Source organism: Natrix helvetica, assembly GCF_964273705.1.
Source record: "Natrix helvetica genome assembly, chromosome: 12".
Taxonomy (NCBI): domain Eukaryota; kingdom Metazoa; phylum Chordata; class Lepidosauria; order Squamata; family Natricidae; genus Natrix; species Natrix helvetica.
Window position 1 is genome coordinate 7,488,464 of NC_138556.1, and position 17,028 is coordinate 7,505,491.

Consider the following 17,028-nt stretch of genomic DNA (forward strand, 5'->3'; position numbering starts at 1 on the left):
CCCCCAAAAAAATCCTTTTATTAAACGAATGTGAATTCCTCTCCTTCACCTTCAGCAAAGGCCTGGTTTCAAAGGTGAAGTTATGACCACAGACCTTATCTAGCTTGGAAAGCTGCCATGTAAATATTTTCCAAATGAGGTGCTGTGCAAGGAAAGACTGGGCACAGAGTCTCTGAGATTCACGGACAGATCTTCACACTCCTGAAACGAATCTAATGACGACCGAACGAATTGTTTCCTGCAAAAGTCCACTTCCCTTTTGCTCCTCTTTTATTTCCTATGGGAGGAGCCATTCACCGTCCACCTGTGGCTTCACTCCCAAGTCCACCCTGATTTCTGAGTTGTTTTTTTCTTCTGGCAGCTTTGCGCATGCGCACACTGGGAACAGGCCTCACTGCTCTCTAGCCCTGTAGGCACCTGATCACTGCTAGATGGCCTCGGTCCCATCTCTGTCTCTGACATAGAGCCCTCATCTGAGCCTTTCCCAACCTCCAGGACTGGCCCATGCTCCTCCCCAACCTCCTCACTGTCCAGCTCTGCTGGCCACTGGCGAGCCACAACAAAAAGCTCCCCCATAACTTATTTTTTCTCTTTATGCCACAATGGTCCACCTCGGAAACACTCCCACAAGGATCACCTCCTTCTATTGTTCCGCTTCATTTCCAAAGGAACACAAAGCATGATCAGGAAATAAATGCAGAAATACGACCTACTATGTCAATTCTCTTCCCTTCTGGGTAGTAATTTCTGGAGAAAGAACTGTTTACATGACTCATTGTTGAGTACAATCTAACAACGCTATAATAAATCACATTGCGAGACGCACAAATGGACTGTGTGTTTCTTTGTTTCGTTGTGACTTTCTAGTCTAGGCCACCAGCCTGCCATTGTAAGTCAGTAAGAGACACTTTGAATGGTGAGACAGTTGGCCGACAGGTAGTTCCCGACTTACGACCACAACTGTCCCCCAAATTTCTGTTGCTAAGCAAGATGGCTGTTCAGTGAGTTTCCCCCGTTTAAGGACCGTTCTTGCCGTGGTTGTTAATCACTGCAGTCGTGAAGTTAGTCCCATGGCTGTTAAGTGAATCTGGCTTTGCTGACAGAAGGTCGCGAAAACAGATCATGTGACCCTGGGACTCTGCAACCTCATCGATACAAGTCAGTTGCCAAGCGTCTGAATTTTGATCATGTGACTATGGGGATGTTGCAATGGTCGTAAGTGTGGGACTTTTAAAGTGCTGCTGCGACCTCATAAGCTGAGGACTACCTGTGCAACTGTAATAATGTAACGTAATAAATAAAATGTGAAATATTCTTGTATGATCAGGATATAAATCTACACCAACCCCTCTTTCTTTTCTGCCCCTCCCTAAAACAACAGCAACCAGGACCCCTAGAATTCTCTGGTGAGACTGGCAGTCATCTCAATTGCTGACATCAAACAAATAAGAAAGTGAGAAAGAGACAGAGACAGAAAGAGACAGACAGACAGAGAGATATGAGAGAGAGAAAGAGAGAGAGAGAGAGAGAGAGAGAGAGAGAGAGAGAGACAGAGAGATGAGAGAGAGGGAGACAGAGAGAGAGAGATGAGAGAGACACACACACACAGATACACACACACACAGATGAGAGAGAGACAGAGAGAGGGGGACAGAGAGAGAGATGAGAGAGAGACACACACACACACACAGAGACACACACATACAGAGATGAGAGAGAGAAAGAGAGAGAGACAGAAAGAGAGACAGAGAGAAACTAACTGATCGGGTGGGTTTAGCTTGTCAGTTCAGCTGCTGCGATTTGAAAACGAAACATCTGGCTTAAAGTTTGCAAAACGGGCAGTTTGTGCCTTACAGGACAAAGAGACAAACCATTCATTTCTGCCGCTAAACATTGCCAATGCGATTACACACACACACACACACACACACACACACACACACACACACACACACACACACACACACCATCGACCCCCGTGTCATAATTTTCTATCTGTTCAACGGCTTGATAAACAGGGTGGGGAGTTGGTGTGTTTGTGTGTGTGTGTGTGTGTGTGTGTGTGTGTGTGTAAAACTCCAAATACTAAAATGACCCACCACCCTAAAAACCAAGGAGTTTCTGCCGACCCTTGCAGGATTTTGACCCTGAATGAAAGCCGGTTGGTGGCAACGACCCCTCCCCTTCCCCAGTCTCCCAACTGCTCCCCACCCCCACAATCTAAAAGCTTGCGATTTTGGCTCCAGGAGTTGTGGGAGTTGGACGGAACCCCCCCCTCTGGTCGCTGCTCCGGGCCATCCCCCTTCCGTCCGGCTCCTGCCCCACCAACGCCCCTTGGAAGGGAGCCTTTCACGACCCTCCTCCTTTTCCTTCCCCAGCCCTTTAAGCGATGCCCCGCCAGGCTGATCTGGTCGCTCCCGGCCTTCCGACCTGCATGCGCCCCGGGGCAGGGACCGTTTGTAGGGACCCCCCTTCCCCTTCCCCACGCGCGCCTCCCCCGCCCGATCCTCACGCGTGTCATCCTCGGAAGCCAAGTCGTCCTCCATGCCCGCCTGCTAGCTCACCGCCCGAGCATCCCCGCCGTGCCCGGGGACGCCCCTTCGAGGCGGACGCGGCCGGAGCCGGGTTAGGCACGCGCTTGGGTCCGCCCGGGGTTGCGGCTGCGGCTCCGGCCTCCTCAGTCCCTCCGTCCCCCGCCGGAACCGGGCTAAAAATAGCCTGCTTAAGCGTCGCCCAGAAAAAGAGAGGCGATTGTGGGGGGGGAGGCGAACCTGCCTTGATCCGAGGACGAGGCTGCGCGCGGCCGCGCTCCGCGCCCGCGCCCGGGCGGCACCCGCCTAGCTCGACTGGGCGCCTTGTGGCCGAGCCCGAAGGACCCGACGGACGAATAGAGGAGGCAGGAAAATGGAAACGGAGGAGACCTCCGGGGGCTGTTGGCGGGTTCCCCCCCCCATGCAGCAATTTCTTCCCCAAGTCTTCCCACAAATTAGATATATTGCATGATATATTATTTCTTTCCCTTTCCCTTCCTATTGCCCTTTCCCTCGGTTCCACCCCCCTCACCTACCCTTGCCTCTTTCCTTCATTTCCCTTCCCCTTTCCTCTTTCTTTCCCCTTCTCCTTCCCCTTTCATCCCGTTCCCTTCCCTTCCTCTTTCTTTCCTCTTCCCCTTCTCTTCCCCTCCCTCTCCCTTCTTAACCTTTCCCTTTCCTTTTTTCTTCCTCCTCCCCTTCGTTCCATCTCCTTCCCTTCCCCTTCCTTCCCTTCCCTTTCCTTCCCTTTCCCTTCCTAACCTTTCCTTTTCCTCTTTCCTTTTTCCTTTCCTTTCGTTCCATCCCCTTTCCTTCCCTTTCCCTTCCTAACCTTTCCCTTTCCTCTTTCCTTCCTCTTCCTTCCCCTTCCTTTCCTTTCCCTCTCTAACCTTTCTCTTTCCTCTTTCCTTCCCCTTCGTTCCGTCCCCTTCCCTTCCCCTATCCCTTCCCTTCCCTCTTCCCCTTCCCCTTCCCCTTGTCTTGATAAAGACCCAAGATAATATTAAACAGGCTAAAAGACACCCAGAGGGCAGACACTTGTCTCCCCGTCCTCAGCTTTGAACTGAACCCTGCACGGGTTGACTTTGGAACCGGAAAGAATGAAGGAAAAGGTCTCTCCATTGAAAGTTGCAGGGAGAATATCTTTATGCATCCCAGAGGGGGCGAATAGGTTGATTTGGTGCTCCTTTTGGACACCAGGCACATTGCGGCTCCCTTCGTTGTTACAGACATGCAGATTTAATTGTACCGCTGAAAGAGCTGAAAGACCAAGTCAAGGGACAGATCACCTTGGAGAATATTTATCTGTGCGGGGGCTAAAAGGAGCAGATTAGACAGATTAACGACACGTAATCATTACTCATCAATGCAATTGTATTTATCCTGTTGTTGATTCTTTGATTCTGCTCCTGCGTGAAGTTCCTCGGCTAACAGCTCAGCTCGTTTCTTTCCAACTCAAGGAAAAACTTCGGCGTGGCCATTTCCCTCGCTTTTCCGGATTCCCGCCGAGCCCCCGTTCTAGCCTTGCGCTCTCCAGGGTCCTGAACCTCGTGGAGCCCCGTCCTTATTATTATTATTATTATTATTATTATTATTATTATTATTATTATTATTATTATTATTATTATTATTATTATTATTATTATTATTATTATTATTATTATTATTATTATTATTATTATTATTCTCTGTTCTTCATGAGTAACTCCTTCAGTCTTCTCCACTCTGGCCGCTCTCTGGATAAGTTCCCAAGCTCTTCATTTTGCAGTTCTCCTTCCCACCAGGGGGCGAGAAAGTCTACAAAGAGGACAATTTCATATTGGAAGGCTGGTGGGATAGGATGGATCTTTGCAAAGGCTTGGAAATGCTGAGGCCAGATGGCCAAACTTTCAACAGCACTAAAATGCCCTGGCATTTCTTTGCAGTCTGCAGTTCTCTCATTTTTGAGTGGAAATGGATCACACTCCCTCTGTGTATCTGTAACACACACACACACACACACACACACAGAGAGAGAGAGAGAGAGAGAGAGAGAGAGAGAGAGAGATGGAGAGAGAGAGAGATGGAGAGAGAGATGGAGAGAGAGAGAGAGGGAGAGAGAGAGGGAAAGAGAGATGGAGAGAGAGAGAGATGGAGAGAGAGAGAGATGGAGAGAGAAAGAGAAAGAGAAAGAGAGAGAGATGGAGAGAGAGATGGAGAGAGATGGAGAGAGAGAGATATGGAGAGAGAGATGGGGATAGAGAGAGATAGAGAGAGATATGGAGAGAGAGATGGGGAGAGAGAGAGATGGAGAGAGAGAGATGGAGAGAGAGAGAGAGATGGGGATAGAGAGAGATGGAGAGAAAGAGAGATGGGGATAGAGAGAGATGGAGAGAGAGAGAGGTGGAGAGAGAGATGGAGAGAGAGAGAGGTGGAGAGAGAGAGATGGAGAGAGTGATATAGAGCGAGTGCTAGAAGAAACAGCTAGTACGTTTAAAATGAGCATAGTAGGGGGGTAAAAGTAAAGCAAGGAAATATAAATACATAATTCCATATTTACTTTTGGATAAATATTATATATGGCTAAATAGCAATTAAAGTACCTGGCTAGAAACTTGGAGACCAGGAGTTCTAGTGCCTCCTTAGGTATGAAAACAGCCAGGTGACTTTGGGCCAGGCACTCTTGTGAAGCCCTATGATGTAAGCAGTGGCAAACATGAGGAATCACCAATAACTTGAAGGGATCATAAACAAACAAGATTGTTCAATGGCTGAGTCTGCAAACTGAATTAATTCTGAATGTGAGGCTGTTTTTTTAAAAGAATTTGCTTTCATATCTGGCCACCTAACTATTAAGGCTTGTAAACCACAGGTTATCAGCCAGTTGTGATTCACTTGCTAAAGCATTGTTAAAGAAACTGTAAGCTCAGCACAGTGTGTGACTAAAACCATCCCACTCCTTCTCCTGTTATTTCCCACCATCAAAAGAAGCAAAGTCATAGTAGATATCTTAGACATACTTTTTAGCCAACTCATACTGCATCATTTAAGTCTCTTTGCAGAATGTACGTGCAATTAATTTTAATTTAATAAAATTAAATAAAGGAGCTGGACAGAAGGGAGGCCAACACATTTTATTAGGTTGGAGACAATAGCAGACAGAAATACAAAAACTAGCATCCTTTAATGTTGCTAGAAGCTACAAATGTAAGATGTCAATGAAGGTTGGAGACTGATCTTAAATATCCAGATAGGTGTGGGGCAACCTCTTTCAGGGTAGAGCCACAAAACAGCCTCCAATCTTCCAAATAACCACAAGAAGCAAACTAGTGATGCAGTTACATGGTTGGAAAGTGTGTAGCCACAATCCTTTGGCTGGATTTAAGGGAAGGGATGTGGGACATGGTGGCTCAGTGGCTAGAAGGCTGAGCTTGTCGATCAGAAAGGTCAGCAATTCAGTGGTTTGAATCCCTAGTGCTGCATAACTGAGTGAGCTCCCATTACTTGTCCCAGCTTCTGCCAACCTAGCAGTTCCAAAGCATGTAAAAATGCAAGTAGAAAAATAGGAACCACCTTTGGTGGGAAGGTAACAGCGCTCTGTGCACCTTCAGCATTTAATCATGCTGGCCACATGACCACGGAGACATCTTTGGACAGCGCTGGCTCTTCCGATTTGAAATGGAGCACCACCCCCTAGAGTTGGGAATGACTAGCACATATGTGTGAGGGGACTCTTTACTTTTACTTTTTAAAGGAAGGGATGTGACTTCCTTTCTTTCCAGCTCCTTGACAATTGCCTAAATTAAAAGTAATTTCAAGAATTTCCAAGCACAATTCTTGCAGAGTTCTCTTTAACAAGGTTTATTGAGATTGAAGCAATTGGGTTAGGAGAATGCAGCAACTGAACTTTCCCATTTAGAGCCAATATATCCTGAGTATATTAGGATAAAGGATATACTTTTTCTCTAAGAACTTCCCTGTGAAGCATGAGGAGATCTCTGACCATAAAGACCCTTGTAGTGGTTGTTTATATGGAGCTGGTCTTTGTTTAACAACCACTTGTTCAGCAATCACCTGAACCTGTGATGATGTGGTCATTGCGACTGGTTCCTGAAGCTCCAGCCATTTGCAGACCCCTACAGTCACATCATTGTGATAGGGATACTTGGCGCCTGATTATGATGTCACACAGCATCCTGCAGTCACGCGAATGCAATTTTTGATGTCTGTGCCTGCTACCCACAAGCAAAATCAATGGGGAAACTGGCAGGAAATCAAAAGTCGCAATCACATGACATTCTTGCTTAAGGATGGCAGCTTGCAGACTGCTGGAACTGCGGTCCTTATGCAATGCAGCCATATGATATCATACTTTTTAACTGCCTTTCTCAACAGTGGAAATTCAAGTCCCAATAATCATAATTAAGCAAGGACTACCTCTAATAGCTGCCTGGGAATGACCTTCCCCATTATAGACAAGGTTGATTACTAAGAATATTAGGGATAATTCTCTTGTGTTGAGAATCAATAATTGTTGTTTTATATGTGCTCGTGGGAAGGTTTTCTCTATTTTGTCACTTACATTCCTACATGCTCTTTGACCTGCAATTGGACTTGTACTTCCTTGCACAATTGATGCTCTGCTTCCATGTACACTTTTGGGGTATTCGTTGAAGGACTCCCTCTTGACCTTTTTGGAATAAATTGCTGGATTAATACCCTTTCATTCAGCTCTTGTTTTTCTCTCTCCATATTTATTGCACACAGTTTTTGGCATTATATTTGTATTTATTAGTTGGTCAAACATGTACAAGATACCAGGTAAAAATAGAAACATGGATATAAACGAAAGAAATGGATACAAATAGATGGGGACAGTAGGACAGGGATGTTAGGCACGCTGGTGCGCTTATATTCCGTTATTAAATTTGGTGGTGGGTTTTATGTGTTGTAAACGGCTTTGAGATGCCTTTGTACAAGAATCATACAAACCTGTAGGAAAATATGTAACAAGAGCAGCTGCAACCACTAGGAATCGGAGCAGGAGACCTTTGAGAGACAAACTGCTACAATTCCCACCGCCCTACCCCAACAGATGGTTGGAAATCTGTGTCATCTGAGAATTTTATTTGCTGTGGGCTGGAATCAGAAAGTTCTTTTCCAGCCCAGCCAGAATTCTTGAGTAGAAAAAGGCTGCCTCTAACCTTCTTGCCTTCCTGTTTATTATCTACATCTTAAAGCCGCCCATTAAAGAAACACATTCTCTATTATGTCTCTCCTGTGATATTTTAATCTTCTGGCGCCTGTTTATATTGTCCAGGGAAACATTTGCAATGTTTAGCACTGTTGCTAAACGTACATGAAAAATGAATGTGGGTTTAAAGCCGGAAAGATTGAAAACCACACCTGATGATAAGGAGCGTGGGACTGAGACAGCTTGAATAAAGGGAAGGTATTCAGTCCTAGACACGGTGGCTGAGCTTATCGATCAGAAGGTCAGCAGTTCAGCAGTTCGAATCCCTAGGAGTGAGCTCTCATTACTTGTCACAGCTTCTGCCAACCTAGCAGTTTGAAAGCATGTGAAAAATGCAAGTAGAAAAATAGGAACCACCTTTGGTGGGAAGGTAACAGCATTCCGTGTGTCTTTGGCATTTAGTCATGCCGGCCACATGACCACGGAGACGTCTTCGGACAGTGCTGGTTCTTTGGCTTTCAAATGGAGATGAGCACCACCCCCTAGAGTCGGAAACGACTAGCACATATGTGTGAGGGGAATCTTTAGCTTTACCTAGAACAATTAATCAATGGAACAGCTTGCCTTTAGTCATGCCGGCCACATGACCACAGAGACATCTTCGGACAGCGCTGGCTCTTCGGCTTTGAAATGGGGATGAGCACCGCCCCCTAGAGTTGGGAATGCCTAGCACATATGTGCAAGGGGAAACTTCACCTTGCTTTTATTCTGTCCTGGGAACTGAATAGAATAGTTCTTTTGGGGATTTCCGATGCTTTCACTTGTTATTGTGTATGGTACAGATAGTCCTCGATTTACAACAGTTCCTTTAGTGACCATTTCAAAGTTACAAAGACATTGAAGAAAGTGATTTATGACTGTCTTTCACACTTGCAACCGTTGCAGCATTGCCCATGGTCATGTGATCAAAATTCAGATGTTTGACAACTGACTCCCGTTCATGACGACTGCAGTGCCCTGGGGTCATGTGATCCCCTTTTACAACTTTCTGATAACCAAAGTCAATGGGGAAACCAAATTCACTTAACAGCTGTGTTACTAACTTGACTACTAAGTGAATCGCTATTCACTTAACAACCGTGGCAACAAAGGTCATAAAACGGGGGCCAAAATTCACTGAAGAATTGTCTTGCTTAGCAACAGAAATTAGGGGCTCAGTTGTGGTCTTAAACCTGTATTCTCTGGCTGTCCAACAAAGCTATGTCCTGAGAAGGTCCATGCTCTGAAGATTGGGCTGGAGGGTTGTCTATCTTAAATAAGGCTGAATGCTTGTTTCCCTAAAATAAACTTTCAATGGGCCACTAGAATTAAAGTCTAGTGCTCATCATAGCAAGAATGTCTAAGAATAAATCCTAATAATGCTGGAAATGTCAACATACGCCGGGCACATTCTACCACATGTGGTGGACTTGTTCTGAAGCTAAAAGATACTGGACTAAAATACACATGTGGTTGGAGAAAATGATACATAAACATATAGACTTAAAACCAGAACTTTTTTTATTGGGAATAATACCAGAAATATACAACAAGGACTTGAAATATTTGATTATAAATGTGTTAATAGCTGCTAGAATTGTATTTGCCAAAAACTGGAAAAATGAGAAACTACCAACAGAGGAAGAAATTATTCGGAAAATAATGGACTGTGCTGAAATGAGTAAACTTACATTTGAAATTAGAGAAGTAGAGGATGAGCAATTTTATAAAGTATGGGATTTGTTTTATCAATGGATGGATAAAAAAAACCTGGAAATGAAACTGTTTTTTTCCCCTCTATCTTATCTTATATGTAATAATAGAAAGCTATATTTAATGTTTAGGTAGTGACTATTTTATAATATAAAATGGATTAACGATGATGCAATGAACAATGGAGATATATATAAATTGAAACACTTAATGACTACATGGATTGATAATTAACAATGGAAAATTATATTTGGAGTAGTGGATGATTGAAAATTTTATGGTCAATTGAAAGTAGAAATGTGTAATATGAATTAATGGAAATTCTTTGATTTAATCCTTATTCTTATTTTTTTAGAGATTGGTGATATTATAATTCTATAAAGACTTACTGTTATCTAATAGATAATTATGGATGATAAGGAAATAAGGGCTGCCACAAATGAAGGAATACTAATGGTAATCTGAACACACAATGCTCAATGAAATATGTAGTTATGTTTAATGGATAACCAGTGACTTTATTCTTTAACTGTAAAAACCGCTGCACAAAAACCTGTAACCAAACGACATGCCTGATGAAATTGTTTTCCTTTTTTTTCCTCCTTGCTCTTGCTCTGTATGTGTTGTTTTGTCTTTTTTAAAGAAAAATAAATAAATAATTTACCAAAAAAAAAAAAAAAGTCTAGTGCTCATGAGCAGGAGCAGAAGTAGGCTTCCGTTCCCCACCTTTCAAATTGCAGTAAAGAAAAATATGGTAGATAGATCAGGGATATCTGCAGAGATAATAGAGTAGAGTAGAATATAGATTAGAATAAAAAAATAAAATATAGAATATAAAATATAGAAAATAGAATATAGAAAATAAAAAATAGAATATAGAATAGAAAATAGAAAAGAATAGAATATAGAATGGAATGGAATGGAATGGAATAATCAAGTTGGAAGGGATCTTGTAGGTCAGGGGTGTCCAAACTTGGGAACTTTAAGACTTGTGGACTTCAACTCCCGGCTGGCTGGGGAATTCTGGGAGTTGAAGTCCACAAGTCTTAAAGTTCCCAAGTTTGGACACCCCTGATCTAGTCCAATCCCCTGCTCAAGCAGGAAACCTTGTGCCATTTCTGACAGCAGGATAAAACAAATCAAGATAGTGGCCAAGACTGAATAATCAAAGCCCCTGTAATCATATGTGGGAATGACCTTAAGAGACAGGAGGAACAATGGTTGGATAAGAGGTAACTGAGCTCACAGAAGCAATGGAGTGTAGCCAATGTCCCAAAATGGACCCTCTCTAGTTTCTTGAGCTGTAAAGGTGAGAGGGAAGAGATACGCAGATAGTCCTTGATTTTAAACAGTTCACTTAGTGACCCTTCGAAATGACAGCGGGATTGAAAAAAAGTGGCTCCTGACCATTCTTCACACATGACCGCTGTGGCCTCCCTGTAGTCACATGATCAAAATTCAAATGCTTGGGAACTTCTTCATATTTATGGCAGTGGCAGTGGGGACACCTTAGGTGACTTTCAGACAAACAAAGTTGTCAAGGTATTTACATTTGTGTAAAAAGTCACAACACACAGGTGTAGCTGATGGATTAAAGAGAGCCGGCTGCTGCATGAGGCAATCTGAGCTGTGATTGGTTGCCTCTTGGTTTCCCGCCTTTTTGACCTGTGAGTTACCTGACGATGTCCCTGTTGCCTCAATTTACCTGACTATGCTCCTGTTTGCCTCTCTTATTTACTCTAAACATATTTATGAATCCCTAACGCTGCGTAACGGAGTGAGCTCCTGTTACTTGTCCCAGCTTCTGCCAACCTGGCTTTGAAATGGAGATGAACACCAACCCCTAGAGTCGGGAACGACTAGCACATATGTGCATATGCATGTATGTATGTATGTATGTGCATGTGCATGTGCATGTGTATATGTATATGTGTGTGTGTATGTGTATGTATGTGTGTGTATACACACACATGTGTGTGTGTGTGTGTGTGTGTATGTATGTATGTATGTATGTATGTATGTATGTATGTATATATGTATTTGTGTTACAACCCCTGGTATGCCCAAATATGGGAGGGAGCTCACTACTCCCCCTTTCTGTCCTTTGGCTCATTACAGAGAACCATCCAGGCAGAAAACCATATTTTTAATGTTGCCTTTTTATATTTGTGTTGTATTTGTGCTGATAAATAAATATTTATTTATTTATTTATTTATTTATTTATTTATTTTATATATTTTATTTATTTATATATTTTATTTATTTATTTATCAGCACAAATACAACATATATACACATACATACATACATACATACATACATACATACATACATACATACATATATGCTAGTCTTGTTGTATTCAGGTCTTTCCCCGTGTAAGATTGAGATTGGCTTGGCAACGTTTCGGCAAGGTCTCACTCGCCATCCTCAGGCTGGTGTTTTTGGCTTAAAGCGTGGCTGGAGCTGCCGTCTTTCTATAAATCTTGGTGTGTGTGTGTGGAGTGCTGGTGTTGTTTCAGTAAGTGGATTGATTGGCTGTGTGGCTGTATCATGATTGGTAGATTGGTGCTGATTGGTGCTAGAGATTGTCTTGGCAACGTTTCAGCGAGGTCTCACTCACCATCTTCAGGCTGGGTTTTGGTCTTAAAGCACTTTAAGCCCAAAACCCAGCCTGAAGATGGCGAGTGAGACCTCGCTGAAACGTTGCCAAGACAATCTCAATCTTACATGGGAAAAGACCCGAATACAACAAGACCAGCATACCTACACCTGTGAAAATCTACGAATATATATATGTGTGTGTGTGTGTGTGTGTGTGTGTGTTGTATTTGTGCTGATAAATAAATAAAGGGAGACTAGTATAGATCTATTTCAAGCTATTTAGCTCTCATCAGCTAGCCATACCCTTACTGGGATTCGCTAGCTGATGAGAACTAAATAGCTTGAAATAGATCTATACTAGTCTCCCTTTATTTATTTATCAGCACAAATACAACACAAATATAAAAGGCAACATTAAAAATATGGTTTTCTGTCTGGATGGTCTCCTGCAGTGAGCCGAAAGACAGAAAGGGGGAGCAGTGAGTTCCCTCCCATATTTGGGCATACCAGGGGTTGTAACACAAATACATATACATATGCATATGCATATACATATATATACATACACACACATACATATACATATACATACATACATACATACATACATACATACATACATACATAACCTAATGTAAGCTTCTTGTCTGGTCCACCTCGCAAGGCTGACATCCATCTTGCAAGTTTGAAAACAAGATGGAAGGAAGACCTGTTAGTTAGTTTCGGATTTATCAGCAAAGATGAGAAATTCCTATGTTGTTCTTATTGCTTGCTTCAGGATTTCTTTCCTGAAAATCTCAGCCCATGTACTGTTTATCGGCTTCCATCTTTGCAATTTAACCCCCCTTGCCTGCAGTCTCTCATCTGTGGGCCTTTGGGACTCCAGAGAATGGCGCGATACGCATCCAGCATGCAAACTCAGCACTCGTTTTTAATATTTGTTGTGTAGCTGAGGGTTGCAAAGTGGACGGAGAGCAGATTCCAGGTGTGGGTTGAGGCAGGTTTGCAAGTTTGGAAATTCACTTTGTTTGTTTGTTTGTTTTTTAAAAGAACAGTAGCATGCATCACAGTATCCCGTTTTGAAATGGGTAGGAAATCATGTCTTCAATTTTCAGCTGTCATTGCCAGCGGGACTCTTAGAACTGTAGGGTGCCCACTCCTAATAAGCTCATGGTTTATTTAATGCATGATTTACTGAATTAATCCAGTGGGTATGGGATTTATATGTCTTCCTGTTCCTGGATCAAAAAGCTTTCTCGAATGAGAGGGACAACAGAGAAGAAACAGGGACTAGACCCAGTGGTGAGAGGCCATCAGGACCCAAATCTTTGTGGTTCAAACCTGGAACTGAAGGCTTACCCCCCCAGCCCACAAGGGGGCCATCAATGTGTGTGTGAAGAGTCAGCAAGCAGTGAAGTGGTGACAAACTCAAGGGATTCCCCTGATCCAGGAAGCTCTGCACAGGAGGAATTGGATGCAGGAAATCAAGGACAATCAGTGATTACAGCTGGAGACCTTTCTGTGTTGAAGTTCTTCTGTCTGAATGCAGTCTGGTATTGGATGGACTCTCTGTGCAAAAGGAGCCTAGCCTGGGTGGTATGTATTTCTCTTTGCACTACAACCTTGGCCTTATAGTCTGCATTATCCTAGGGACTTTGCCAGCTCTAGTAAGATCTCTGTTGCGTTTGAAGCTGAATGGGATTTACAACTGGGCCTCTGCTTGCTTAGAGTCCTGACCTTAAAACTGCTACTTAATTGACTTAAGCCTGATAAGAATTTGACAAAGGGAAGGCTAGCCAGCCAGTAAATTAGCTGATAGAAGTGCTTTTCATAGAGAGGCAGTAATTCTTGAAGTCTTTTTATCCCCCATGTAAGGAGGAGAGTAATAGAATAAATAGAATAAAAAAAGGGAGAACTGTGTAATAGTTGAACAGTTGAAATAGTAGAACTTGGGCTGGGGTTCCTTCAAGATGTGGACAAGAAAGTCAATGCAGTACTGTTATGAATGGGTCCTTGGTGCTCTCTGAGCTTGTTTGGTTTCTTGCAGATGCTTTATTAGCCAAACTAGGTAATGTCATTTCAGATTAACAGAGTTGGAAGGGACCTTGCAGGTCATCTAGTCCAACCCCCTGCCCAAGCAGGAGGCCCTACATCTGCCTCTACCTCGGATCGAACTCACAGCCTTCTGATTATGAGGTGAGAGCTCCACCTCTAGGTCACAGAGATGACAAACCTGAGCTACAAATATTCTTCTTTATTGGTACCATTATGGCTGCCGTCTTTACTCAGAGGGATAGAATCAAGATCACGTGAAGGGTTAATACCACTTTATAATGCCTTGGTAAGGCCACACTTGGAATCCTGCATCCAGTTTTGGTCGCAGTCTCCAGATGTCTCCAGAGACTCTAAAAAGAGTGCAGAGAAGAGCAACAAAGATAATTAGGGGACTGGAGGCTAAAATATATGAAGAATGATTGCTGGAACTGGGTATGTCTAGTTAATGAAAAGAAGGACTAGGGGAGACATGACAGCAGTGTTCCAATATCTCAGGGGCTGCCCCAAAGAAGAGGGAGTCAAACTATTCTCCAAAGCACCTGAGGGCAGGACAAGAAGCAATGGGTGGAAACTAATCAAGGAGAGAAGCAACTTAGAACTAAGGAGAAACTTCCTGACAGTTAGAACAATTAATCAGTGGGACAATTTCCCTCCAGAAATTGTGAATGCTCCAACACTGTAAGTTTTTAAGATGAGATTAGATAACCATTTGTCTGAAGTGGTGTAGGGTTTCCTGCCTAAGCAGAGGGTTGGAATAGAAGACCTCTAAGGTCCCTTCCAATTCTGTTATTCTGTTCTGTTTCGTTCCATTCCATTCTATTCTAATTCCATTATGGCTGCCATCTTAATTTTTTTTTTGACTGCACCCTACAGGCTGTTTCATTCTATAATTGATCTTTTGGAGAACCTCCATTTTGCATTACTGCTGTTAAAGAAAGCAAAAACATTGGAGTTTAATACTGGCATTGATTATTCTAAGGTATGGGTTTAGACACATTGTTAAATGAATCCTTGCTGGGTGGGATCCAAGCAAACTGCTATAAATGTGCAAGTTAAAGACTAAATACAATACAATACAATAGCAGAGTTGGAAGGGACCTTGGAGGTCTTCTAGTCTAACCCCCTGCCTAGGCGGGAAACCCTATACCGTTTCAGACAAATGGCTATCCAACATCTTCTTAAAGACTTCCAGTGTTGGGGCATTCACAAATTCTGAAGGCAAGTTGTTCCACGGATTAATTGTTCTAACTCTCAGGAAATTTCTCCTCAGTTCTAAGTTACTTCTCTCCTTGATTAGTTTCTACACATTGCTTCTTGTACTAGTTGCCTTGGAGAATTCAAGGTCCAGGTGCCTTGAAGAATAGTTTGACTCCCTCTTCTTTGTGGCAACTCCTGAGATATTAGAACACTGCTATCCTATCTCCCCTAGTCCTTCTTTTTTTTATTAAACTAGACATGCCCAGTTCCTGCAACCGTTCTTCATATGTTTTAGTCTCCAGTCCCCTAATCATCTTTGTTGCTCTTCTCTGCACTCTTTCTAGAGTCTCCACATCTTTTTTACATCGTGGCGACCAAAACTGAATGCAGTAAACAGTAAACAGCCATCCAATATTCATAAGTAAATTGTGGGCCACATTTTAAAATAATGTTTTAAAAAGAAAATACTGGTTGTATCAAATATTGCTGTTATTGCAAGACATCTTTGAATTGTTGAGCAAGAACGGCAAAATTCACTAGAGTCACTCACAGTCAGTGCTGCCATAGAGACCAAACAGGAATCAATATGTTTCTTTTGTGATTTTGGCAAATATCTGTCTCATCTCCATTAAGGCTACTTCCTTACTCTTTACAAATACAAATAATACGTAATGGAATAGAATAGATTAGACACACAAGGAATTTGTTTCTGGTGCGTCAAGTTCTCAATGGACATACAGCAATAGTGATAGATCATTAAAGAGTCGTTGTAAAATACATTCAGCACAAAACATTAGCTGCAACACTTAGTGATAGTCATGGATACTAAAAATCAACGTAAATCATACTAGGATACTACGTAAACAATATACATTGTAAGACAGAAGCAACAACGTTATAGTCATAAAAAGATAAGGAGATAGGAAATAGGGAAGATGAGAAAGATGATGTTAATTCTGCCTTTTTAGCTAGTTTGACAGTATTGTGGGAATTAGTTGTTTAGCAGAGTGATGGCATGGGGGGGGGGGGGAAACTGTCCTTGTGTCTAGTTGTTCTGTGTGCAGTGCTCTATATAGCGTCATTTTGAGGGTAGAAGTTGAAACTGTTTATGTCCAGGATGCTAGGGGTTTGTAGATATTTTCACAGCCCTCTTGTTGACTCATGCAGTGTCGAGGTCCTCAATGGAAGGCAGGTTGGTAGCCATTGTTTTTTCTGCAGTTCTAATTACCATTGAAGTCTGTGTTTGTCTTGATTGGTTGCAATGCCAAATCGGTCAGTTATAGAGGTGCATAAATAATTGGAGCTGACAATCCAATAATGGCATTTTGCATAGCACAAGATTTAGAGGCTCTCTCTCTCTCCCTCCCTCCCTCCCTCCCTCTCTCCCTCCCCCCTCTCTCCATCTCTCCATTTATATATATCTCTCTCTTTTCTCTATCTATCTATCTATCTATCTATCTATCTATCTATCTATCTATCATCTATCATCTATCATCTATCATCTATCATCTATCATCTCTCTCCCTCTCCCTCTCTATATCTATCTATCTATCTATCTATCTATCTATCTATCTATCTATCTATCTATCTATCATCTATCATCTAACTCTCTCCCTCACTCTCTCTCCCTCTCTCTCTCTATATCTATCTATCTATCTATCTATCTATCTATCTATCTATCTATCTATCTATCTATCATCTAACTCTCTCCCTCT

General features: G+C 42.6%; 3 protein-coding genes across 3 annotated transcripts in view; 1 reads left to right on the forward strand and 2 right to left on the reverse strand.

The window, feature by feature from the left end:
• The window catches only part of ANKDD1A (ankyrin repeat and death domain containing 1A), a 34,239-nt gene extending 31,566 nt beyond the window's left edge, over positions 1-2,673 (reverse strand). Inside the window, exon 1 of the mRNA XM_081965136.1 lies at positions 2,513-2,673. Coding sequence (XP_081821262.1) covers positions 2,513-2,546 — 34 coding nt within the window. The 5' untranslated portion in view covers positions 2,547-2,673. The remainder of the gene's footprint in view (positions 1-2,512) is intronic.
• RASL12 (RAS like family 12) overlaps positions 1-17,028 on the reverse strand; it is a 326,560-nt gene that overhangs the window by 166,655 nt on the left and 142,877 nt on the right. The gene's annotated exons all lie outside the window — the stretch shown is intronic.
• SV2B (synaptic vesicle glycoprotein 2B) overlaps positions 13,534-17,028 on the forward strand; it is a 135,906-nt gene continuing 132,411 nt past the window's right edge. Inside the window, exon 1 of the mRNA XM_081965099.1 lies at positions 13,534-13,657. The gene's annotated coding sequence lies outside the window, so the exon portion shown is untranslated. The remainder of the gene's footprint in view (positions 13,658-17,028) is intronic.